Source organism: Pleurodeles waltl, chromosome 4_1 (genome assembly GCF_031143425.1).
Source record: "Pleurodeles waltl isolate 20211129_DDA chromosome 4_1, aPleWal1.hap1.20221129, whole genome shotgun sequence".
Classification (NCBI taxonomy): domain Eukaryota; kingdom Metazoa; phylum Chordata; class Amphibia; order Caudata; family Salamandridae; genus Pleurodeles; species Pleurodeles waltl.
Genome location: NC_090442.1, coordinates 937671205 through 937697354, shown reverse-complemented (window position 1 = coordinate 937697354; position 26150 = coordinate 937671205). Strand labels below are relative to the sequence as shown.

Sequence of the window (26150 nt, the reverse complement as noted above, 5' to 3'; positions counted from 1 at the left end):
AGCGGGGCAGGACATACACTTCCTGCAGGTCCAAGGTCTCTCCCATCACTACTGCAGGTGACATTACTCTCCTGACTTGTTCTTACATAAGCTATGCACACAGTCTGTCAAATTATGGTAATGTGCATATTGATCGTGCAATGCTCAATGACAAAATTAACTAAACCACTAAAATGAAAAACAAATGTAAAATATACATAATAGTCCTGAGCCCTTTACATACCTCCGTAAAAAAAACTTGTTGTCCAGAGATTTTCATTTTTTGCTTGTGTTTTTGATCATTAGAGAAGTAATTTATCCTGGGTAGACATTTACTAATCTGGCCCGATTTTTTCTGGATGACATTTTTGAAAATGGCAGATGTGTGCAGTGCTGGTGTAATATTTCAGGAACCATGAGAGCTATATACTTCATTTTGGTGTCAAAACATAGGTTTTTAGGGGTCAAGTAGTCTAATAGAGAGAGAAAATAACTCCTCAGAGTAATCCTTCCACCATTTAAAAAAATTAGGTGCTTTAGTCATCATATTGGTCATTTACTATAACATTGTGTTCGTTTCAGGTTTTCCGTTGATTTAAATTCGTAAACATTAGCGAAGCAGGTGGTAGCAGAGGATCTTTACCTACTGACATAGTGCTACTAACCACAAAAGCTGAGGAGTCCTTCAACAAAGTAAAATGTGTCATATGACAAACTAATCTGAAAGAAAAGCTAACATCAACTTAGGATGGGCAGAAGAGAGATCGAAATGCAGAAGACGTATGGGAAGAAGCAGTTCACAAAAAATTCAAACTGATGGATGAAGAGGATCAAATATTTTATCATTGTAACAACAAGTGCTACAAGTCGAATACAATGGAAAAATGACTGGAAAGGATTTCTAAAAAAATAGCAGAAACCAATGAACCACAACAAGAATCTGAGTATTCTGAAAAAGCGAGGACAACCATGCCTAAGGCCCATTCACTTAGAAGATCAATGGCTACCCCTCGTCCACCTCCATCAACTGATCAGAAAGCAGAGGCCCAGGCCACGGTGGCGGTCTTACCGCCGATGGACTGGCGGTGAAAACCTTCACATTATGAGCATGTACTGCCAGGGCGGTTGGATCTGTTGGGCCAGAGATTAGCCTCTCCGACCCAGTGGTCCAATGAAGACCGACGGCAGTATTAGGAGTCAGCTTCCCACCATGGTTTCCGTGGCTGTAGCACCGCCACAAAAACTCTGTCCGAAAGGCTACCGGTGACAGGAAATTTCTTTCCTGTCACCGGTAGATGACTCCACCACCCCCTGCAAACCCAATTCCCCGCTCCAAACCAGAACCCCCACCAGAACAGCACCCCCAACCATGCATACATGCACACATACACCCACACGCACCACGCATACACTCATTCCCAACACTTGCAACCATGCATTCACTCACAACCATCCATACACGCATTCACTCACAAGCACCCATGCACATATTCACTTCAACATTCATACACACACTCACTTCAACATTCATACATGCATTCAACCACGCATACACACATACATTCACACACACACCCATACACACATGCATACACATACGCATACACATGCATACAAACATGCATACCCACTTACATTCACACATGCAGACAACACCCACTCAGACTCACACACAACACCTGCCTCCCCTGTCGGACGCCTGACTTACCTTGTCCGGCGAGGAGGTAGTCTGCCAGGGAACGGGACCTGGCACTTCCACAGCCTGCAGTGCCCCACCACAGGACACCGCCAGGCCATATTACAGGTCGTAATACGAGTGGTGGAGTCCTTTTGGCAAGGCGGGGCTAGTGGTGGAACCGCCCATGCACCTTCGACCAACAGCGCGACTACTGGAGGATTTCTGTCCAAAATGTGGCAGAAATCCTTCAGTACTCATAATATGGTGATTGGAAGCCCCCAGCTTTGGCCGTCTTGTGAAAAGAATGGCAAAGTCATAATGAGGACTGTTATAAATGGGGTCTTTGGTTGACAGTCAGGTTACACCCTGTTCAAGCAAGGACCCTCACTTTAGTCAGGGTAAAAGAGAATCACCCTCAGCTAACCCCTGCTTACCCCCTTGGTAGCTTGGCAGAGCAGTAGGCTTAACTTCAGAGCGCTAGGTGTAAAGTATTTGTACCAACACACATAGTAACTTAATGAAAACACTACAAAATGACACAACACAGGTTTAGAAAAATAGGAAATATTTATCTAAACAAAACAAGATCAAAACGACAAAAATCCACCATACACAAGTCAAGTTATCAATTAAAAATCAAAAAGAGTCTTTAAGTAGTTTTAAAAACACACTAGCGCTGCTATAGTGAAAATGTACCTGGTGTGCGTCAAAAATAACCCAGCACGGGCGGGTGTGCGCCAAAAATAACTCTGCACAGCGGTACTTGAGTCAAAAATCCAGCCGCACGATGATCCGAAAATCCCGCAGCGCAGGTTGTGATCTCCCAGCCTCCGTCAGCGATGCTGCGCGTCGTTTCTCCTGCTCCGTGCGTCAATTTTTCGGTCGCGTTTCTTGCGAAAGTCGTTTCTCAGCTGTGGAGCCGGCAGCGCGTCGTTTTTCTCAGCCGCAGATCGAATTTGCGTCAATCTTTTCCCCGCACGGCACTCTGTGCGTGGTTTTTCTTGTCTTTAGGCTGCCAGCTTCTCCTTTCAGGGTCCCAGGAACTGGATGGGCACCACAGGGCAGAGTAGGAGTCTCTCCAGAGACTCCAGGTGCTGGCAGAGAGAAGTCTTTGCTGTCCCTGAGACTTCAAACAACAGGAGGCAAGCTCTAGATCAAGCCCTTGGAGATTTCTTCTCAAGTTGGAAGGCACACAAAGTCCAGTCTTTGCCCTCCTACTCTGGCAGAAGCAGCAACTGCAGGATAGCTCCACAAAGCACAGTCACAGGCAGGGCAGCTCTTCTTCCTCAGCTATTCAGCTCTTCTCCAGGCAGAGGTTCCTCTTGGTTCCAGAAGTGTTTCTAAAGTCTGTGGTTTTGGGTGCCCTTTTTATACCCAATTTCTCCTTTGAAGTATGCCTACTTCAAAGTAAAGTCTCTTTGGAATGTGAAATCCTGCCTTGCCTAGGCCAGGCCCCAGACACTCACCAGAGGGTTGGAGACTGCATTGTGTGAGGGCAGGCACAGCCCTTTCAGGTGTGAGTGACCACTCCTTCTCTCCCTCCTAGCACAGATGGCTCATCAGGATATGCAGGCTACACCCCAGCTCTCTTTGTGTCACTGTCTAGTGTGAGGTGCAACCAGCCCAACTGTCAAACTGACCCAGACAGGGAATCCATAAACAGGTAGAGTCACAGAAATGGTATAAGCAAGAAAATGCCAACTTTCTAAAAGTGGCATTTTCAAACACACAATCTTAAAATCAACTTTACTAAAAGATGCATTTTTAAATTGTGAGCTCAGAGACCCCAAACTCCACATGTCCATCCGCTCCCAAAGGGAATCTACACTTTAATCAGATTTAAAGGTAGCCCCCCATGTTAACCTATGAGAGGGATAGGCCTTGCAGCAGTGAAAAACGAATTTAGCAATATTTCACTGTCAGGACATATAAACCACATTACTATATGTCCTACCTTAACCATACACTGCACCCTGCCCTAGGGGCTACCTAGGGCCTCCCTTAGGGGTGCCTTACATGTAAGAAAAGGGAAGGTTCAGTCCTGGCAAGTGGGTACACTTGCCAAGTCGAATTTACAGTTAAAACTGCACACACAGACACTGCAATTGCAGGTCTGAGACATGATTACAGAGCTACTTATGTGGGTGGTACAACCAGTGCTGCAGGCCCACTAGTAGCATTTGATTTTCAGGCCCTGGCATCTCTAGTGCACTTTACTAGGGACTTATTAGTAAATCAAATATGCAAATCATGGATAAACCAATTACATACAATTTTACACAGAGAGCATATGCACTTTAGCACTGGTTAGCAGTGGTAAAGTGCTCAGAGTTCAAAAGCCAATTGCAACAGGTCAGAAAAAATAGGAGGCAAGAGGCAAAAAGATTGGGGATGACCCTGCATAAGCAAACAAGTCCAACATGACCCCCTACCAGCCTAAAGCCAGGGGAGAACAAGCAATACCTTGATGTACTTCCCTGATTGGGGCGATAGAACAACAGCAGGGGCATGTTCCAGTTCTACACCTTCCTGACTCCAGTTGGATCCCTCTGTCCATACTCTCAGGGCCCACTAAGCTAACCCATGGGGAACCCTTCTCCACATCTGCCGATACCATCTGTGCAGCACCTAACTTTACTTTGCTCACAGATGTATCCCAATGGGCAGATAGCACCACCAGGGCCAACACAGTGGTGTTGCCCACTCCACCCCCAGGGTGTGACTCTCGCACCCCCCAGGGGCAATTCTGTCCACCAGGACAGCAAGCCACAGTGACCCCTGACAATTGTCAGGGATGAGAGCCCGACTTCAGGCCTCTCCAACCACTGTGACTGTGGAGAATGGGGGGCGGTAGCCCCAGGTGCCTGAAACCCTTCGACCACTCTCGATTCCATCAGGTCAGGGTTGACAACCTGACCCTGGTCCTCCCCACTGGGGCTCGGTACCCTCCCTCCAGGAGCGGCACCCCCAGAGACAAAAATTGTCAGGGTGCTTCTAGAAGCAGTCCTGCAAGGACCATAATGCAAAGCCAGACAATGTTCAATGTACTCATTTCATAATCAGAAAACCTGAAAACCAAGTCCATAGAGCTTTGTCAAAGAATATGAAGAAAAATCTGAACTTTGCAAGTACTGGGGAAATGTTTCACACATGATAGCTCTAGTGAAATACTTGGTACATGCTGATTGGGTAGGTGATTATGAGCTGCATGTGAAGACTGTGGAGTCACTGATTTCTGTTTCACGAATTTGATTACATAAACTACCTGAGATATGGATGCTGGCTTTTGGAAAGAGTGAAGAAGTTAGGGGTGCAAAAATCATACCTCTACAGAAAATTCATTCAAAGACATTTTGTGGTGAAAGCCAGAGAAGGAAGGTTCAATTCTGTAGTTCCAGATATGAGACTGGAACAGACGAAGGGAATTGTTAGTCAGACATGTAAAAGTGAATAAGTGGCTCAATAGCAGCTAATTTACCATGAAGTCTTTTCTATTTGCAATGTTTTCAGAGAGAAGATGAATTCAGAATTAATGGACCATTGTGAAAGAGAGGGAACATTTTTCTAAACATGTTGACAGCTTTCTTGATTTTATGCAGCAGCAAGAAACCCCCTTTGAAATGATGGAGCCCTTACGACTACACAACTTCGTGACCAAACAATATGTGGATAATGATATATAGACACATCTACTCGATGTCCTGGAACATGAATTGAAACTATACACAGAACTGAAGCAGGAGAGATTTTTTTATTGAAAGAGAAAAAGCTGTTTCACATATCACTAAGCTAAACTTCCACTCTTTAATTGCCACAGTAAGAGTTTCGTCCAACCAGACACTATAAAACAGGTTACAAAAAAACAAACTTTCCCGGGCACAGAGAGAAATGGATGTAGCAAAAGAAATGAGTGAATTGATCTATGACATTCTGTAGCATGATTTTCTTCCAACAAACACATTATTTGATGGAGATGCTTCAACCAAACCAGTAAAGCACAAACTCGTACAAGAGCTCAAAAACAACTTCCAACTGAATAATTTTAATTCAAAAGGTGTTCTAATTGAAAACTGCTGTTGTTGTGGACTATATTTCACAATTGTGAAAGGTCAAGATTTTATCCAGGCAAAACTTTTGAGAGGTTGTTCAGACTGTTCTACAAGTATCAAAGCCAGTGTGCACCTTTCAAGAACTGCACATTGTCTTTGACAGTTATCTTAAAATATCTGTGAAAGAATGTGAGAGAAACAAACAAATGTCTACAAGTGGAACATTTGACCTTGCCTGCATCATAAATTCAACACCTATACCTGTGCAAGTTGATAAAGTTTGGTCATCAACATCGAACAAGGTGAACTTGAAGATGTTAACTCGCCAAACATTGCTGATTCTTCAGTGAATTTCCAATTATTGCAAGTGGAATGATTGTCAATGAGGGGTTGTTGCTTGCAAAGATATATTCAAAATTGCCATATTATTCAAGAAATTTTAATAGCAAACTTCGTGTTGTGCCACATGTTGAGTGGGTTGTTCAAAATGGTTCCAATTGAGTCATTGTACTGTCAAGTGACAGAGATGTTATTAGCGTGTTAATTCGATTTTTTGCAATGTTCATAAGTCAAGAAGTGTCAGAGTTAATCCTGCTTCATATTCTGTGCATGAAACTTGACCCAGAGATGCCCAGTTTTGTTAGCAAGGCACATATTCTTATGGGTGATGATACTATGAGCAAAACTGCTGAACCTGTGAAGTTTCTAAAAGGATTTGCTGAGACAGAAGAAGAATGTGACTCTAAAGACATACAAAAATGTTTTGTGCATGTGTGGAGAACGAGTTCTGACTGTCACTCATTTGACAATCTTCGTCACAGTGAGTTTAGGAGATCAGTCCCACTAAGTGACCTTCCACCGACATCAAATTCTGTGCATGGGCACATTAAAAGAACGTTCTACTTGATCAGAAGATATGTAAATATTTTGGATCATGCATGTGTAGAGAAAAATCTGTGTGAATTTGTTTGGGAAGATACTGATGGGGTGCTAAAACCTACAAAATTTCTAAAGGCTCTCCCAACAGAACTTATACGTACTTGTACTTTCAAAACATGTGCTACAAAAAGATGTCCCTGTCAATATGCTCTTCTCAAATGTTCAACATTTTTCAAATGTACCTTGAGTGATTGCCAAAACAAATAAATAAAGTGAACAATGAAAATGTGTCTAAAACAGGAGTGATAAACATTAGTTGGTTTCCTACCCCGATCATAAACATTGTTTTGTGTATACATAAACGTTTTAAAAATATTATTATTTGTTTAATTTCTATCTTCCTCTATTACAGCTGCCATTTAGAAAAATGGCAAAAGGGTTGCTCAGAGGAGTTAGTTTCTGTCTATATAAGACTTCTTGACCCCCAAAACTTAAGTTTTAACACCAAAATGAAGTATATAGGTCTCATGGTTCCTGAAATATTTCATCAGCACTTCAACACATCAGCCATTTTAAAAAATGTTTTCCAGAAAAATTCGACCCAGGTCAGCAGTGTCTACCCAAGATAAATTTCTTCATTGATGATCCAAAAATACAAATCAAAAATGAAAATCTCGGGACAACAACATTTTATGGCGATATATCAGGGGGCCGAGATTATAATTGCATCTCTCACAGGCCCTAAATGACTACTAAAAACAAAACCCATTCTTCCTAGCTGTCATAATGGGTAGGTACAGCAATAACGGAAAAGCAGAAGACAGACACCACTCACACACGTTTTATGAAGAAGAGCTTCTACTTGGTGTCTTCAACTCGATGTTATCTTCATTGCTTTGAATGAAGACACACTACTACAGAGGTCTTCACACTGTGGGGCACGCCCCTCTGAGAGTTCTTGGCAGTATTTCCAGTATTGCCTCTACAAGGCTTGTAAATGAAGATGGCCTGGAAGAGTGACATTCTTTACTTGTCGCATTTCTAGTCTGTCTTTATGTACAGTGATTGAAGTACATAAAAAAATGGGACCTTTAGGTTACTACTTATAAAATAGCGCACACACCTTGTTTCTAAATGTATTTATTACTTTATAACATGAAACAAAAACAGCAATTGACTTGAATGCAGAGAGTAGCAGTATCAGTGCTTTTGCACAAAGTGGAAGAAATGTGTTAGTGTCTGAGGTATGTTCTGTGCAAAATAAGGAATGTTGTCAATTAATAGAATAAACAGGAAAATAGATATCTTTTTGCACAGAATTTAGGGGTTGCAAGTTCCTAATTGTGATTCTTTGAAATCACAGTTAGGAAATCGATATTCCTAATGTACAAAAAAGTACAAGTTTGAAACAGAGATTTCTAATGGGGTCACAATAGGCTAACCTCATTAATATGAATAGGGTAGGTTGCAATTTGTGACCCATTATTAATTGCAGGCCCCAAAGGGATGGTGGCCTGCTAGGGTCAGCAGACAACTATGTCTGTTTTAATAAAGCAAACTTTTTTTTAATGCAGCCTGTTTTCCTTAAAGGAAAATGGGGTGTGTTTCAAAAAATGAAATGAAACAAATTTGATTTTTTAAGAATAGGCATTGGCCTTTTAGACCACTGGATGCTCTTAAAAAATATTGGTTTCAACATTCACAAAAGAGAAAGGGGGTCTCTCAGGGACCCATTCCCTTTTGCGAATGGTTAGTATCACCCTTGAGGTGTCAGTAAAAAATGTATGTTTTGCGTCCATAATTCATTAGCAAACATTCATACATAGCACTGCAATTCAGAATTTTTAAGGGATGTTCTAAACATGCCCATCCAAATACTGAATTGATAAACACAAATTGCAATTCCGTAACATGTTACGGAATTGCAAGTTGCACTCTGCACATATGGAAAAGCATTTATGCGGTCAGTAAATATCCGATTCTGTGAACCGGGCCATTTCTAACTGCAAAACATGCTTTTGTACATATGTCATTTGTCAAAAAGATAATAAAGGCAGCACAAAGCGGAGAATAGCTGAAACCGATAAATGTTATATTATTGAGATGTGCGAATGACAGAGTTGAAGTAACAAAAACTACTAAACTAATATAGTTCACATATTGCTGCTAGGCTAGCACTTAGTATTTTTATTTATAATGTACAAAAATGCAAACTGATCAAGAAGAAAGGGATAACAATTGGGTAAAACTGTGTCATTGGAATAGTGGAATAGATCCGGTAACTGAATGTCAGGCATCCCAGAACATGTGTTTAGATGCGTAGAACGGCGAGAGCTGGTGGTCAAGGGGACATTGTATCACCCTGCTTCTTTGGTAGGTGTAGTATCAGAGTATCACACTGCAGCAGGGTACAACCTACATGCAGCCTCTGGCGGTGTGAGATCACATTGCCCTCTATTTCAGTCCATGTGTTCAATCTTTTTCCCATTCCCTAAAGGAAGGAAAAAGTAAGTGACTTCAAGGTCTGGACAATGAGTCATTTTGCCAATATCAGGCCCAATCAGTAAACATGGATTCATATATATGTTTGTTGGAATGTGTCATAACATCACAGTAAATAATGTCTTTCTTTATAAAAGGTCCATGGGTCTCATTGTTCTTGCCATTAGGGCGAAGGGCAAACTTGCTACAAAGTGAGACCTACTTATTTTTCTGAAAGGAAAAGAGAGCCTGTTTCAGGATTGGAGTGTTGACTAGGCATTGTGGGGAAAGGATGAAAAAGGCACAGGAGACAACCTGCTACTCTGAACCGCTGCTGTCATTTGTGCATCAGTGCAGTTGCACTGGGACCTAGGAGTATGAGGACTCAGATCACCTAATTTATGACGAGCAGTGTTTTTTGGCCAGTTTCTGTTTGATGCATTTGGTGGCTTATAAACCTCACACAGATTATGGAATATGAGCTATGTAAAAAAAAGTATCCCTGATGTAATCGCATAAGCTCCCCCCACCCGTGTTCAGCTCTGACAGTCCTGTTCCCTCAGTCTGTGCTACAAAGTTTTTGAAGGGGTCACACTTCGAAACATTTTGCTTAGCGAAGGATCAAATAAAAAAATGTTTCAGGACCTCTGCACTACCGTGTCCTACATATGCACAGCATACATAAACCACTAATCAACTCCGGTATTGACTGAAGCAACTTTCATATGGTGACTTTTTCATATAGGCCTGCACCTTCCACTCATATGCTACAGACATAAAATCATTACTATGTTGAGTCGAGTCATATCTTCTCAGACACGTCCTCGCATAAATCTTCAACACACACACAATACTGTACTGTGCTCTTGCTTCTTGCATGCCAGTGGGTTTCTCATAATCAGACACACACACACACACACACTCTGTCTACATACACACTACTTACTACTTCCACCTAAACCTACAATTAATATTCTGACTGCCAGTCAGTAGTTCTACAATGCCTTTGCTGAATGACCTCAGTTAATCAGTCTTCCATTCACTGTCCTAAGGTATGTTTTCCTGAGTCACAAATCAGTCCTGAAAGAAAATTTGTGAGGGTGCTAGCGTAACACCCAGCCAAACGACTACACACTTAAAACATAAATAAAAGAATTGTCTGCAGTAAAAAGAGAAACATTTTTTAAGGAAAATGCTGCCAAATTATTACTAAATATGCATACGTGTTTCACGTTTATTGTAAAAGGAAATACACCAATAAGAGTCAATGGGAAAACTGTTGCTAGAAATATGTTCTGAAAAGTGGAAACCTGATAGGTTTCGCGAGTGTCCCGCAGACTTTAGTGGGACTTAGGTACCGGAGAGTACCAAGTTTCAATGACAATAAGTTGAATGTTAGCAGGTGGTCGTCTGGGGAAGCACTCTACCTTCAATGTTAGAAAGGATTATGAACAAAAAATGTCCAGCATGGACATCCTTAACACCATATCCAAACACTGTTCAAGGGGGGCTTGACGGGTGTTGCTGAAAGTTCAGAGTAGGACAAGGTCATGCTGCTCTCCAACCAAGTTGCACCTTTGCCATGTATATCCTTTTATTTCACTGCAGTTCTCCATAACCCACGCGCATGGAAGTTTTTTTCCACAAGAAAAGACAAATTAACTACAAACTAATCAAAAAAGCCCAGGGGAACTCAAAAGGGAGTACATATGGTATTCAATGAATACAACATAAACATATTTCAACAGAGGCTAGCAGTGTCATCTATCCAACAATTAAGGAACTGGCGCACATTCTTGGAGAACATACATTGAGTTAGCAAAAGAAGGGCATTCACAACTTAAGATGTGCATTTTTCTGTTGCAGGGATTGCCCTGGGTCGGACCGGGACAGAAAATAGGCCCAGGCATCAAAATAAAATGGCCCCCATTAGTGAATTAGGAAGCTAAACAATGGCCCATCTTTGCAAACTTGGGCAGTTTTTAACTTGCTGCATTAGTGTTTTGCAAGGTAAGGAAGACTGCATGTATTTGAACTTGCTGCAGGCAATGTTTATTTTAATGTCAGGGAAATCCACAGTTAAAAGTGGCCCAGCAGGCCTTAAACATGCTCACAAGTAGCCAAAAACGTGGCACACACTGACTTGTCAGACCGGCGCATGGGCACAGCCTCATTGCCTCGTAGGCCAGTCTAACCCTGGTATTACTGCACTCAGTTTAGCGCAGGAAGCCTGATTTGGCTACTGCTTCTGTGCATGGATTTCACAGGCACACTTACAGGCAGGCAACTGATTGGCTCTAGTGCCATTGACTTCAGGATTAAAATATCTCCAGTAACTGTGGAATCATTCTTGTAGGAAATGTGGCAAGGCGCCACTGCTGATGGTAACAAGAGCTAAATGGTTTCAGGAATGATGTGCAGCCATGCCTACAACAAGTCTGTTATGATGGTCTGTTATAGCTATGAAGGTTGGCATATGTGATAGGTTTGCAACTTCTAGAACAACACTGGCTACCATAGGTTTCCTTTCCCTCGTTAGACATCCATACTGTGGTTGAATCTTGTTGGGGCATGCTTTTTCAACCTCCTGCCACTTGTCACTGATAGAAAATATGCATTATATGTAAAGCCTAGCTGGCTTCTCCAAACTGAGCCACACTATTACCACCGTAATTATAGCCAGGCCAGAACCCATTGACTGTGATCTTGCCTCTCTAAGGGCACTCCTTCCCTTGCAGAGATTCTCACACATTTCTCCCTTTTGCAGATGTATTGTTCCTTTCACAGGACTTCCAATGTTGACTTCACTAAGAAGGATTTAAACATTCAGGAAAGGAGAATGGCCTCTTCAAACTTAGGCCCATATTTATACTTTTTGATGCAAAACTGCGCCAACGCAGTTTTGCGTCAAAATCGTTAACGCTGGCTAATGCCATTCCAATACACCAGCCGGGCGTCATATTTAAGGAATGGCGGTCGCTGGCGCTGCGGCCTGGTTAACGACAAAATAAATGACTCTAACTGGGCAGCGGAGGCGTTGGGAAGACTGGGGGTTGTGCATCAAAGAATGGTGAAAGTCAGGTTAGAGTAAAAAAAAATGACTCTAACCTGACGCACAACTTCCATGGAAATGACTCCTGTCTGCCCCCTGCCCAATTGCCATGCCCAGGGGACTTCTATCCCCTGGGCATGGCCATAGGGCACAATGCCTCCTAAAAAAAATAAAAAAATGTACTTACCTCTACCTAACGTAGATGGGTCCCCTAGGGGTGGGAGAGGGTGGCAGGGGGTGTCCCTGGGTGCAGGGAAGGACACCTGTGGACTGCTTCCATGGTCAGAGACCATGGAAATGAGCCCACAGGTCCCTTAAGACCTGCCCTGACCCAGGTGTTAGAAAACAGCGCAAATCAGGCTGGGCGCCATTTTTTAAGGCCCGCCTCCTCCTGTGCGGCAAAATGACGATGGAGAATAAATAAGGCCACATGCCTTAAAGTCATTTTTGCATGGGAATGCCTACCTTGCATGTCATTAGCGCAAGGTAGGTTTTCACGTCCAAAAAATGACTCCAACTCCATAACATCCAAAGTGTAAATATGGAGTTAAGTTTGCGCCGGATTTGCGTAAAAAAAAAATGACGCAAATCATGCACAAACAGAGTATAAATATGCCATTAAGAGCTTTGTGAACTGTTTTGCTGTCTAAGATTATTTTGATTGTTTCATTGCAAGCAAAGTAGCTCTTCTTAACTGCGGTCCTTGGGCAGGATGCAACCTCGGAGATTAGGCAACCTGTATCTGAACTGAAATATCATATGATGGGGGACAGCGATGACATTTTGTTATTGGTGTCACCCATTATGTTAAATTTCATATTGTAATGGTAGATTTTGTGGGATTGGAATGCTTGTAACTGTAGGTGTGCGCCTAAGTTACAGTTTCAGCAGAGGTCACTAAAAGACTTATGCGTTGAGTCCTCCCTTATTGTTTAAACATTCAAACAGTCAGCATGAATTATTAAATTCACATTCAACTATTTATTTGAAAACCAATGGAATGTAATTTAGAATGAAAGATGAACATACATACACACACGTGCTGCAAATGTGGGGGAGGGGAGAACACAACAAAGTTTATTGTCTCAGTGCCTCCTCCCAGTTGTCAATCCACTACCCCTTTAGTTAAATTTTGTTGGCGCTCTTAAAGTAGTGTGACACTCCCACTGATGTTACAGACGAGGTCCTATACCACCGAACAGAATGAAAATGGACACTGCGGCCCAGTGCTTAATTTGTGCTTGTTGTTTACGGTGCTGAGCACCGGCCCTTATTTTTGAGGGCCGGGGCTTATTCTTCTGCCTCAAGCATTTGCTGCGAGCAAAAGACACATATGGGAAAGACGGAGGAAGGGAAAAACGAAAAAGCGACACTAAGGGAGAAAGTAGAAAGCTGCTGGAGTGAGCTTAAGGGGCAGGGTGTGGCTTTATATGGATTGAAGAGGCCCGATGTGGCTTTAGGATTACGCCGCCTCAGTATTCCGTGTTCCCACATTTAATTGCAGCAGCCGCATGTTTAAGAAGAGGGCTTTGGGCACCGGTACATTTTTATTTACAAATTAAGCACTACTGGGGCCACAAACAATGCAAATGTTTTTCAGGTTCATTTTGGAGTTCATTTTGGTATGGCAACAAGTCAAGCTTTAAATCCACCATCTCAGCACATAGTAAATGTAGTGTGAATTGAGGAAGAACTGTTGTACATTATTACAGCTAACTTAGTATTAGCCATTTTGGCACTTTATGAGCGTAAGCACAGATACTCACGCTTTGACTGCAGCATAAATTGCCAAATGTGTCTCCCTTTCAGGAACGAACTGGCAACCTCCTCTTAACTTTTGGATGGCCTCTGAAGTGTGTTGCAGAAGATTGGATCTAAATATTTCCTGATCAGTCTTTCCAGTGCCTCTCAAGTCTACAGTACTGAGAGTTGGCATTCCACTACCATTTCCTCCAAAAACTCAGGAATGCACTTTTTCACACCTAAGAACACTGTGCCTATCACGGGAATAGTGTCAAATATCCAGTTGAGTTACATTGTACAAACAGCATAGTGATCATGGTTGTCCTGCTCTGATGCAAGCCCAGCATTGGCAGATGAAGGAACTGGGGTACAGGGAGATAACATAACATGCCCAATATCCAACAAGTTAGTCAATTGAGATTCTGGGTTTAAACCTCTGGATCATTAATTTCACAGCTCTTAACCTACACATAGACCACATGTCTCACTAAAGCTCTGCATCTAACTTCTGTCATTGTTTCAGAGGCTAATAGTTTTGTGGGGTTGGCTAACATTTGACGATCTCTGTGGAAGGGGGATCTTGGATGGTGACTACCTCCTGGGCATCAGACCCTATTCCCAGGCCCCCCAATCTGCTGATGTCACAGCTGATGGGTTTGCTCATGAGTCAGGACCAAACTTAGCTCACTTTGTTTGTTATCACCTATGATCCTCTTCATTTTCAGAACGTTACTCACTTTAGTTCTCCCTATACCTGTTTGCCTTGTTTGTCTGCCCATAGGGGGTCTAACTTAGTCCAATGGAATATTTCATCTCCAAACACTTCATTCTGAAGGTGAAGCTCTCTAGCCAGAACCAAACAACCGTTCAGTACAGTAATCAACGGTCTGTGCAGGCTGTCACCTATGGTTCACTGGAGCAGCCCAATTTTTTTTACCCTCCTTGCTAGAAGTGCCTTTGGCTTATATTGTAGGTTTTCCTTTTTGTGTCTTTCTCCCAGAAGACACAGTTCTCTTTAGCCTGGCCAGATTCCTAAACTGGTGATCTTGTGGGTGAGGAAAGGCACATCAATGCAAGATGATGATGGAACTTTCCTGAGAATTGATAAGCTGGTCAACAGTGTACGGGTGGTTCAGTGCAGGTATATGGACAAAGGAATTGAAACAGCTATCATCCTCCTAGATCTGAGTGCGGCATTCGATACGGTCGACCTTAACATTCTTAAAGATAGATTGCGAGGGATTGGAATCTCTGGAGTAGCCTTAGATTGGATTTATCATTTATTCATGGAAGGTCCTTCCAGGTAGTGGACAGATCGTGTACTTCTAGGCGTACTATCAGCAGCTGTGGAGTCCCACAGGGTTCTGCCCTGAGCCTGCTGCTTTTTAATATCTATATGCTGCCATTAGCAGAGATTGTTGAGCCATTTGGGCTGAACCTGGTGTCCTATGCAGATGATACTCAACTTATTGTTTCCCTCTCCAATACTCAACCGGTAATATGTGACAGAACAACTAAGTCCTAAACAACTGTAGCCTAAACCACTATTGCTAAACAACTAAAAAGTCTCTACAACTAAGTACTGAAGAACTACTGTCTAAACAACAATCGTGCCTGAATAACAATTGCCTGAACAAAAAATATATATATATTCTAAACAACTAATAAACCATAAAAACCAAAAAGAAAACCTTACCTTAAAATTAGTTGTGCAGGCAATTGTTATTCAGGCACAATTGTTGTTTAGACAGTAGTTGTTCAGTACTTAGTTGTAGAGACTTTTTTGTTGTTTAGCAGTAGTGGTTCAGGCAAGTAGTGGTTTAGACCTAGTTGTTTAGGATGTTTCCCCTCAACCGGATATGGGGACAGCATTAGGTCCTTGCCTAAATGCAGTTGCTGCATGGATGTCGAGAAGTGAATTGAAGCTCAATGATGAAAAAACTGAGGTCATGTTCTTTGGGCAAACAAACACTTAATTAGCTTATCCTAGCATAACAACAGGAGTGGCCACTCTCCCGCCCCCTAAACGTCTTATTAAAAGTCTTGGGGTATGGCTGGACCCCCAACTCTCAATGTCGCAACACGCTAATAGAGTAGCTGGAACCTCCTTTGCCCTGCTTAGGACTTTGAGGAAGGTTTTAGCAATCCTGCCTTTTCTTGCCAGGAGACTGGTTATTCAGGCACTGATAGGATCTCGTCTTGACTATGGCAATGCCCTGTTTGTAGGATCACCAAGATATGTGATACAAAGATTACAGAGGGTGCAAAATGCAGCTGCACAATTGCTTCTAAAAACACCTAAGCAACAATCCATACGGACCGGAATTTCTTCCTTACATTGGCTCCCAGTAGACAAAAGGATTTAATTTAAGGCTTTATGCCATATTCATAGAGCTTTATTCAATCGGGGTCCTGAAATGCTCAAAACATTGGCATCTTTTTACACTCCGGGCAGTCCTCTCAGATTCTCCTCAGCTATGCTGGTCACAGTTCCAGCAGTGAAGAAAGCAAGATGGGGAGGAAGGTCGTTGTCATATCAAGGTGCTATACTCTGGAATAGCCTTCCTCTTAATATTAGATTCAATTTACAAGAGATTCCTTTCAGGAAGGCCTTAAAAACCTGGCTTTTTAGAGCTTAATTCCTACATGACTATGAACAGTGACAAGTTGTGTTGCAGTATAAGCGCTACGAGGCCTCTGGGCAGTTTAGGTGCTATATAAGCAATTTTAACATAACATATTGGGGGGGGGGCATTGTTTTGTTTCCTTAATTTTCTTCATTGTGCCTCTCACACAGCCTTCTTCTGCCACATTCAAAGTGTTAATTGCCATGTCACCCCATGTAAGGCTGTCTCCCACAATTGGTTGTATATTGTTTTTGCTTTTACTGTATATATTATGAAAGCATGGATGTTTGTGTTCCTCAAACTATACCAGATTGCACAGTTGTAGAAGGGGTGTATTCTTTCCCTCTATATTTAGAGAAAAATTTGAATTTAATAATTCTTTAAAAACATTTACCTTTCTTCCTGGGCTTCCTGAACTTTACTCTGCCTTGTGAACCACTCAGGGATCTTCAAAAAACAGGCTTTAAAAGTGTACAATAAACAATGGCCACTTTAGACGAAATTTCTTGCCGCGCACAGGTGAGTGCTGGGTTTGGTTTGTATTGGGCTCCCTGTGAAATGCCAGTTCTTCGAACTTTGACTTACAATGAAGCACTAAATAATTTAAATAATACTAAATGGAAAGGCAAAATGGAGGAGTTAGTACGAATATTAAAAGGTTGATGTGCTCGACTCACATATTTTATTTTTTTAGGTTATTTGAAGTGTTTCCATTGAAATTCCCGTTAGCTTACCATCTTGCCTTTGGGAATCTAATGTGCAGTTGGTTAACTTCAACCTTGTTCCATTCTGCCTTTTGTGCATTACCCTCCTCCAAGACTCATAATACAGGTGGTGAGCAATTTCTTCTGAATACGCTCCCTCCTATTCTTGGCCGTTGGTGATCTCTTTGACTGTTGAGTGACCGGCTAGGCCAAGCCCTCGTTACTTTTAGAATAATTTGGTACAGCGTGGGGAGAGTTTTTGGTTCATATATGCATCAGCCTTCAATTTGGCCCCCAAACAAGCACAATACATTGAAATAACAGTGGTGTTATACGACCGTCGCGGTATTTGCATTAGATTGCGTATATTCGTTTTGGTGCTATTTACTCTTCTAGCTCGATTGTCGTTGCACAGATTACTACTTAAAGTGCCATCTACTCTCAGTGTTTGTATCTACCTGTTTTTTCATCAGTACATAACTGTATCTTAATTGTGTCGCAGATGTAATAAATTCAAATGATTAATTTGGCTAAGAATTTACCTGATAAATTAATGCACCTTCTAGAGCAACTTACAGTTATCTTTCTTTTCCAGGCAGTTCCCTGCAAGAGGAAATCATCAGGCAAGTTTATACCCTTAATATTTCTCTGGCTATGTTTAAGACTTCATTTGTGTTTTCATAATTCATATCACTGACTCCTGTACTGGTGCCATATCTTAACAGAGGTCCAGGCCTCTTTTGTAATAATGTTTGTTAGAGGTGCACAGAGTACCAACTATACAGTACAAATGTGATAACATGGAAATTCTGTGACCTATTGATGCCAACTTAATCAGTGGTCAATTTCAGCATCTTTTAGCATAAACTGGCATTTTAGAAGTGAACCAACCAAATTTGTAGTCTTGGCTCTTTCCCAAAATGGACAATCAATCCCTATCAGGCTAAAACCCCTCTGATTGGAAACTCGAGCAACCCCAGGATTTGATGATGCCACGCCAAGTTTATTCAGCAATGGTAGCTGAATGCAGTAGTTGCACCAGATACTCAGCGTAACCACTTAATGTATAAGCAATTCTCTGTAAGTATCCTGACATGCAGAAACAGCTCTGATCTTCAAGACCAATGTTGTAGTTTGATGAAAAGGGATGGTTGAATTTCTCGATATCTTTAAGTGGTCTAAAGGAGCTGTGACTTGTGTTTACACCACTTCACCCCAGTTCGAGAAGAATTAACAAAAAGGAAATATAGTTTGTGATTTGCCATAAGGATAATTAAACCATCCCACCAACACAGAAAGGTATGTGCCCCTCCCTCATTGTGGTGCATGTCCATGGACGCCATTTAGAGGATACACTTGGGCTTGCCCTTGCGACCACTTGGCACTGCGATCCCTGGCTTCAGCAAAATCAGCGTCAGAAACACAGTGGCAGCCCTTTCTTAAGGACATTGTTTTGGGCCTTCACTTTCTTTGTGTTCTCAATTTTTTATTACACTAATAGCGATAGTGTTTCATTATTTACTATTAGTGTATTCAGAAATTAAGTACAATTAGCTGTAATATGTGTCCTTCCCTGGCAGCAGAGGTAAGGAAAAGATATGCTTTTAATTGCTTGCGGGTGTTTGTGCGCTTACTTGAGAGAGCATAAGTGCGAATGTGTACTTATGTAGCATGTGTGTGTGAGTGAAACTAAAGGCTGAAGGGTGTGTGATGTCACTGCCACTCCCCCTGACATTTTGGTGAGTTGACGTTCATGTGCATGTTTTGCACAAACAGAGGATTAGAAGCACAATCGGAACAAACGAGTGATAAAAATAGCACCAGAACAGAAATGGATAACATTACATCCAAGAATACTCTATGAACAAAGCACACAAAAGGAGAAGCCACACCTGCAGCCAAGGTGCTGAAAAGCTATATCAAAAGCGAAGCCATTGTCCTCGCAGCCTCTTTGTGGTGTAAATTTATCTTAGTTGGAAAAAACCCTACAATTCTTTGCAGATTTTCTTAGCATTGAAGTTTTTTTCTAAGTTTTTCAAAGTATTCCGGTCTGGGTTAAATTTAATCAGCTAAAATAGTATCGTGATTTTTTTATACTCTAACCGATGAGGTTATCTTTTATGTGCCTTCTGACGGTTATGCTTCTGTCATTGCATTGGATAAGTAGACATTTTGGGCCAGATGTCCTAAAATGCAATTTTGCATTTCCTAAATAGCGACTTCATATAAATCGCTATTTAGGAAATGTAAAATGGTATATACAGAGATACCGATTTCCTAATAGCAATTCCTATAAAGTAGGAATCGCTATCGGAAATCACAAATAAGTAATCCCATTAAATTTGTGTCAATTGGCCAGTTTTGCATTTCCCAAATAGTGATTTCCTACTAGGAAATCCCCAAATAGCGGTTTCCTAGTAGGAAAATTGCTATTTGGGAAATGCAAAACCAAGGATGGCAATGGGCAAAAGGTCCCCCTTGGTGAACCCCAAAAATAGGGGTGCACATATAGAGCACACATATGCCCAAGGGCCATGTGTATGCTCTAATGCAATTTAAAAAGCATTTTGCACATGTTTACAATCGACTTCAAGTAAATGGTAATTGCATTTCCGAAATGGCCAAATCGCATTTAGGAAATGTTTTGTACATCTGAGTAGGAATTGCAAATAGGTAATTCTGGGGATCACTTTCTACGAGGTAGAAATCTCAATTTGCGATTTCCTAAAGACCCAAAATATCGATTCGGACCGTTATTACCGTTAAGACATGCAAAAGGGCTTTGTACATTTGGCCCCTAGAGTTTGATCCAGTTTGTCTGGTGAACTCTCTACCCAAGTTTTCCATTGGACCACTTAGTGAATTAAAGTTTTAGGTTGCAAATCTACTACTGCCAGGCACCACTAGTGGCAAGTCTGTCACCAAATGTGAAACCTAGAATTGTTTTCCTAGTAGGGGTACGTTGTTTCTGCTCACTTTCTGCCCCCCCCTAAGAATGTCAGGTGTTCTTTTCAGCATGAAATAGACCCCATGTTTACCTTTCAATGTTTATCTGCAACCTCTTCCATGGTGGTGTTTTCTAGAGTTAACTCCACCGAGCATGGTGGCCAACCAGTCAGAACAGATTTGGGCATCTGATCGAGGCACCATGTTTGGTCGAGTTAACATTAAACCTTCTTGAAGATGGTAGCAAGAAAGCTTTCATCAGTAGCATATCACACACCTGGCTCAAAATAAATGTGGTGGTTACAATGCTGGTGTTGGAAAATGGGTTATTGGTAGGGCAGGTAGGTACCTACACCTAGCAACAAGCCACTAACCTCCACATAGGTACAGTTAGGTCTCAGTAAATTAATCCCAGCTCAACCCTTGGTAGCTTGGCAACGAGCGTCAAGGCTTAACTTAGGAGACAAAGTGTAAAGCATTCAAATATCACAAAACAGTAATTAAATAAAACACAGGAAACAGTTTAAAAATCCAAAACCAATTTATAAAAATAGTTTATATTTTTATCTTTAAAATGACACAAAAACGATTAAAATCGGTTCAGGGGAACCGGAGATATGAATTTTTAAAGAATTATTACTTTTCTAGCGCTTAGAAACAAAAAGCGCCAATCGGGTCATCTGGTTGCACCTCGACCGGGGCAAAGTCAAACTTTCAGGCCGACCGCGATGGAGCCCTGCTCGGCTACAGGTCGCGGGAGGCCTCGGTTAAAAAGTTACCTTCTGACTTAGTCTTTATTTTGAAGTTTTTCTTCACCGGGACGAACCTGCCAGTTGAATCCGACCTCCTGGAGCCCTTGTCCGGATACGCGATGTGGGTTTCCTCGGTGGAGACTTTTACCTTCGGACTTAGTCGTTTTTTCGAGATGAAAATCCTTCGACCGGGGTAAACCTGGATCTTGATCCGACGTCCATGGAGCCCTTCTCGGATACGATGGCTGGGAGGTCCCGGTCAACTTTTTACGTTCGGACTTAGTCTCTTTTTTGGATGTTTTTCTTTACCGGGACGAACCACAAAGTCAGGCCGGGTCGCGGTTGAGGCAAGCCGGCTAGAATTTCCGCGGCGGGTTGGTCCCTCTCTGGAGCTATTTTCCAAAAATTCTCAAATCTTTTCCAAACTTCTGGGGCTTCACCCAGATGTTCTTTTAAGGTTCTTTTAGGGTCCACAGCTCACCCCAAGGGTCCAGAAGTTCTGTGATGGTCCTTGGGGGGTGCGGACTTCAACTCCCAGAATGCACCTGGCGCAAACTCCTTTTTGGCCACTGGACAGTGGTCAGCTGGTCGCTTTCTTCAGGAGTTGGTGCAGGGGACTCTGGTTTAGCAATTTTTCACCTGTAGCAAACAGGGAGTCCTTCCTTGAACCAGTTGAAGCCAGGCAAAGTCCTTCTTGTGGTGAAGCCCAAGTGTGCAGCTGGTGCAGTCCTTCTGAGTGCAGGGTCCAGGTGCAGGCCAGGGGTCCAGCAGGGCAGTCCTTCTCATTCTTTAGTTCCTTTCTTGTTGAATTCTGGAGGGGATCTGAGGCGTGGGTGCAGGTCTGCCAGTTTTATCCTTGCTCCTGGGTGAAAAGCAGGGGGGCCCTGGTTCTCCAATCAGGGACAGGGTCGTCCCCCTGTGATGACCACTTCCTGGGAAGTGTGGCAAAAATCCATCCCAGAAGGCAACAGTCTCTAAAAATCCAACATGGATGAATCTGATTTTTGGAGGTTACATCTGGCTGAGCCCACCCACTGGTGTGGCTAAAAATCATAAACACACCCCTCTCCTGCCCTCTCCTAATCTAATCAAGGGGGCACCTAGCTGTCTGGGGTTGCAGGATGTGGGGGTGTTGCTGGGTGCTGCAAATGTCCTTCTCTGCCTTTGAAGACCAGTTTGGCAGCCCTCCCCCTTCCTGCCTCACCATCTGCTGAGGGGAGATTCTCTCCCCCAAGCACATTCCTTTGTGTGAAGCCTGGGCACTTCACACCTCATCAAGGCAGCCTGGCAGAAGCTGCTGCAGGCTGGCCAATCAGAGCACAGCAGCAAAAACAATGCAGAGCTGAAATTGGCAACTTTTTAGGTAAAGTCTAAACTTTTTACCTGAACTAGTTATATTAAATCCAACAACTGGAAGTTGTAGGGTTTATTACAACATTTAATTTGATACCAAATTCTTGGTATGCAACATTTAAGGAGACTTTAAAATTTAAAATAAAGTCTGCCCATTCTAGCCTATGAAGGCCATTTATTTCAATGAGGGAAAAACGAATTTGGCTGTTTTTACCTCACCGGGGCTTATAAATCTATTTTTATAAAGTCCCTGCTTATAGTTACATGGCACCCAGCCCTAGGGGCACATAGGGCACACCTTAGGGGTGACTTATATGTAAAAATAAGGTAGTTTAAGACTTGGGAAGTACCTTTAATTCCAAAGTCGAATTTGCATATAACTTTAATTTAAAAGCAGCCAGCAAGGCAGGCTTGCTTTTAAAATGACACTGGGCACCTCAGCAATGCACCTAGGTGTGCACCACCTATGCTGTGGTCCCTAAACCTACATGCCCTACCATATACTAGGGACTTATAGGTAGGTTAACTTAGCCACTTATAATTAGCCTAATTTGCATATCCATTTTACACAGAGCACAGGCCCTGGGACTGGTTAGCAGTACCCAGGGCACCTTTAAAGTCAGGAAACACCAGCAAAAAGTGGAAAATGGGGGCAAAAAGTTATGGGGCCTCTGCAATCAGCCCTGTTTTCTCACAGCTGGCTAGTGTGTTTCTGCCTTACACTAGAGTTTTTAACTTAGTTTGAGCATTTTCACTTCGAGTTGGTTCGATAAATACATATTTTTGTTTCTTTGTAGCAGCAGGGTCGCTCTAAATTGAGAATTGGCCGAATTATGAACTGGCATTCTCGGTGACCTCATTGAATAGTGCACCAGTAGTTGAGAAATCTGCTTTTTTGCCCAGTTCTCATTTACAGCCCACTTCTAAATGACTCAATAGGAGCACTAAGACAAAGGCAATGTTGACAAAGCTCTTTCCTGCAACCACCGTCGAGTATAACACAAAAGAGGAAGATACACTGCTTTTTTAGGGGGCTAGTTATAATTCCATACTAGAAAATTATTATCAGGCCTGCAACCAGTACAGCAACACCAAATACCAATCATTCAGCATAAATCTGGCCCTCTGTGGATCTGTACTCCCAGGTCTCTTAACCAAGCACCAGTGTTCCAAAATTTGTACTGGTATTTGTTACCCCCATAGTGCTTCATGCAATGAAAAGCCAGATGTTAATCACAGCTACCAAGTGTATACTGTAAGATTTCCTACAGAGACTCCTTGCTTGACTGCTGTCCTGTGAGAAGAGAGGCCACACGCATACTTCACAGTGAACATCTACACTTTCTTTCTCCGAGGGAGTCTATGTCCTAACTGCCCTCCCAGCCCACCATGGCTTCCATTTAGTGCCTGCTTATTGATGTGCAGGTTCAGTGTGTGTTCTACTAGCTCAGCACACGGGGAAGGCACTTCTGCTTTTGGTGAGCGACTGCTGTGACTTTCAAGCCCGGGATGGACTCTAAAGTCAGTCGTAGCAAAAGTTTTAGCCCAGCGCACGCTGCAGGATTCTGAAACTATATTGGGGCTTTGGACGCATGGTTGGGTTAAGGCTGCCCATCCTATGCTGAAAACATCCCCATAGCCTACAGCCCGGGACACTGGAATTGTGCGATTCTTCAGTTGCGGCAGTTTTCACAGTTATGAATATGCCGTACTTGCCACTTAATCGATCATCCGCCGCATTTGGATATTTTAATAAAAAAATGTAGGCCCAGCTCAACCTAATCAAAAGTAACTATGAATGCAGCAGCAGAAGGCAGCTGCAAAGGTTGACTGCTCACCTTTCAGTTGCTTATTGCTGTACCTGGGTGTTAAAGTAACACTAATGAGGTGAAACGTTTGTCCAGAGAGTGCTAACAAGCGTACAAATGACAAAATAATGACCTGATGCCAGCCCAAATGTGCTGCATTATGCCGCATGATTTGCATTTTCTTGCCACATAATTTCGTAAACCCTGCAGCATAATTTAGTCATCCCTTGCCGCATAAATCTAGCGGCCCTGCCTACTGGTGAAGTGAAGAGTAGTATAATGGCCGGTCCGACTCTGATCACAGTCTGTATGAGGCAAAATATCTGCGGTAAAATTATAAACCAGCGTGCATTGCACTTGCTACAGTAAAGGAGTGCGCAGAGACGAGATGGGCACATACTGACGCGTTACCCGATTTTGTTCTGAGTGCGCTCGTTCTCTGTTGATTTTGTACTATTACTGAGTGAGATCGGACATGCTCAGGCCTAGTGCTTTCAACTTGCCGCTATTGTCCGGTTCTGTACCTGCACTTCTCAGCACTTGTGCAATACATTTGATGGGAGAATACCAGCACTTCTCAGGAGCAAACAAGTACTCTCAAGAGTGAGTACTTGCACTTGTATATTCAGCCCTGCAAAGTTTCCCAGGTACTTGCGTTATGTGCTGCTCCAGTTCAGGTTTTTCCTTTGAATTTTGGGACTTGTAGGTTTTAGTTTTTTTTCATAATAAAAGAGGACTACAAGTCCCAGAATTCAAAGGAAGAAACCCGGACTGGAGCAGCATATCAGGCATGGACCTTTGGATCTTGGCTGCTATGTATATTTCCATTCGATGCACTACCATGGCAATGGCGCTGCACCCAAGTTGTGTGTGGCTGGACAGTGTGGGCTGGGTGAGAGAAAAGGAGGTGATAGGAGGTCCCCTTCTCTTTTGTCGCTATGGGACAAGTAGACCGGCGGCAGGAAAGGCTGGGAAATTGGGGAGGACGAGGCACAGTATGGGAGAAGAAAGAGAAAATGTAGGGGAGTGCAAAATTGACGGCGGATAGGGTGGAGCATGGAAGATACAGTTGACGGAAACTGTTGAGGGACAAGAGAGACATAAAGCACAGGGGGAACTGACAGAAAAGGTAAAGGAGGAGAGAAGCGCCGGACATGGACTAGGAGTGAAGCATGGGTGTGGAGATAAACTGAGTGAGGGGGCTGAGAGGGAGAGGGGAGGGGCAATGTGAGCAACAAAGGGGGAAGAGAAACACGGGAAAGCTAAAGGGAGAAAAAGAGCCACATGGTGCTCGAAGGAATATAGGAATATAGCAGAGAAGGAAGTTACCTTCTTTTTCCTGCCATAGTATACCTAATCCCTTTCTCATTGTTCCCCAATCTTTCCCGCACCCTTCTTTAACCCTTTCTGCCTTTCTAGTTCTTGCTGTTGGTCAAAGTCTAATTGAAACAAGCATTTACACTGCAACGGGTCTCGCGTTTGCTCATGTTAGAGCTGATCGCGTTGTAAACTCTTAACCCGACTTTTCACCTATCGGGCAAAAGTGCATTTATGTACATAACCCAAAAAAGTTCAATTAAGTATGTAAAGCGCTCGACTTCTGCCAAGCGAGATCGCGCTCGTAAATTAGAGAAAAAAAAGTCCACGAGCCTGATGGAAAACAGCGAGCCTCGCATGTTTTCTGTACTTGGTCACTGCACTCGAGAAGGGCTAGCCACAGGCATGACCTATGCGTGCCTCCGACTAATGAAAGAAAGCAAGCAGATTTTATTAGGCAAGCCCACAAACCAATAAAAAACACTGACGTGAAGTTGACAGGGCTCCGAGCCCTTTCCTAAATACAAAAGAGTCTTGTTGCGATACGCATGCGCGAGCGCATGCAACGCAGGCTCGACCCTAAAAAAAAAGGTTTCTATTACAAATAGTTCCCTGAAAGGACAAAGACATTCGTGCCCATGCGTGTGCGGCTCCTGGGCACTATGGATCACTGAAGGGGCCTCTCAGGAAGCCCCTTTCGTACTTTGGGTTATGCCTGCGCGGTGTGCCCAAGTGACCCCAAAAGGGTGTGCAAAAGAAGAAATCCTTTTGCGCCTAGTTAC

General features: G+C 42.8%; 1 protein-coding gene across 1 annotated transcript in view; it reads left to right on the top strand.

Annotated features, from left to right (window-relative positions):
• The window catches only part of IL17REL (interleukin 17 receptor E like), a 600388-nt gene that overhangs the window by 55384 nt on the left and 518854 nt on the right, over window positions 1-26150 (top strand). Inside the window, exon 2 of the mRNA XM_069229705.1 lies at window positions 17788-17815. Within this exon, the coding sequence (XP_069085806.1) occupies window positions 17788-17815 (28 nt within the window). The remainder of the gene's footprint in view (window positions 1-17787; window positions 17816-26150) is intronic.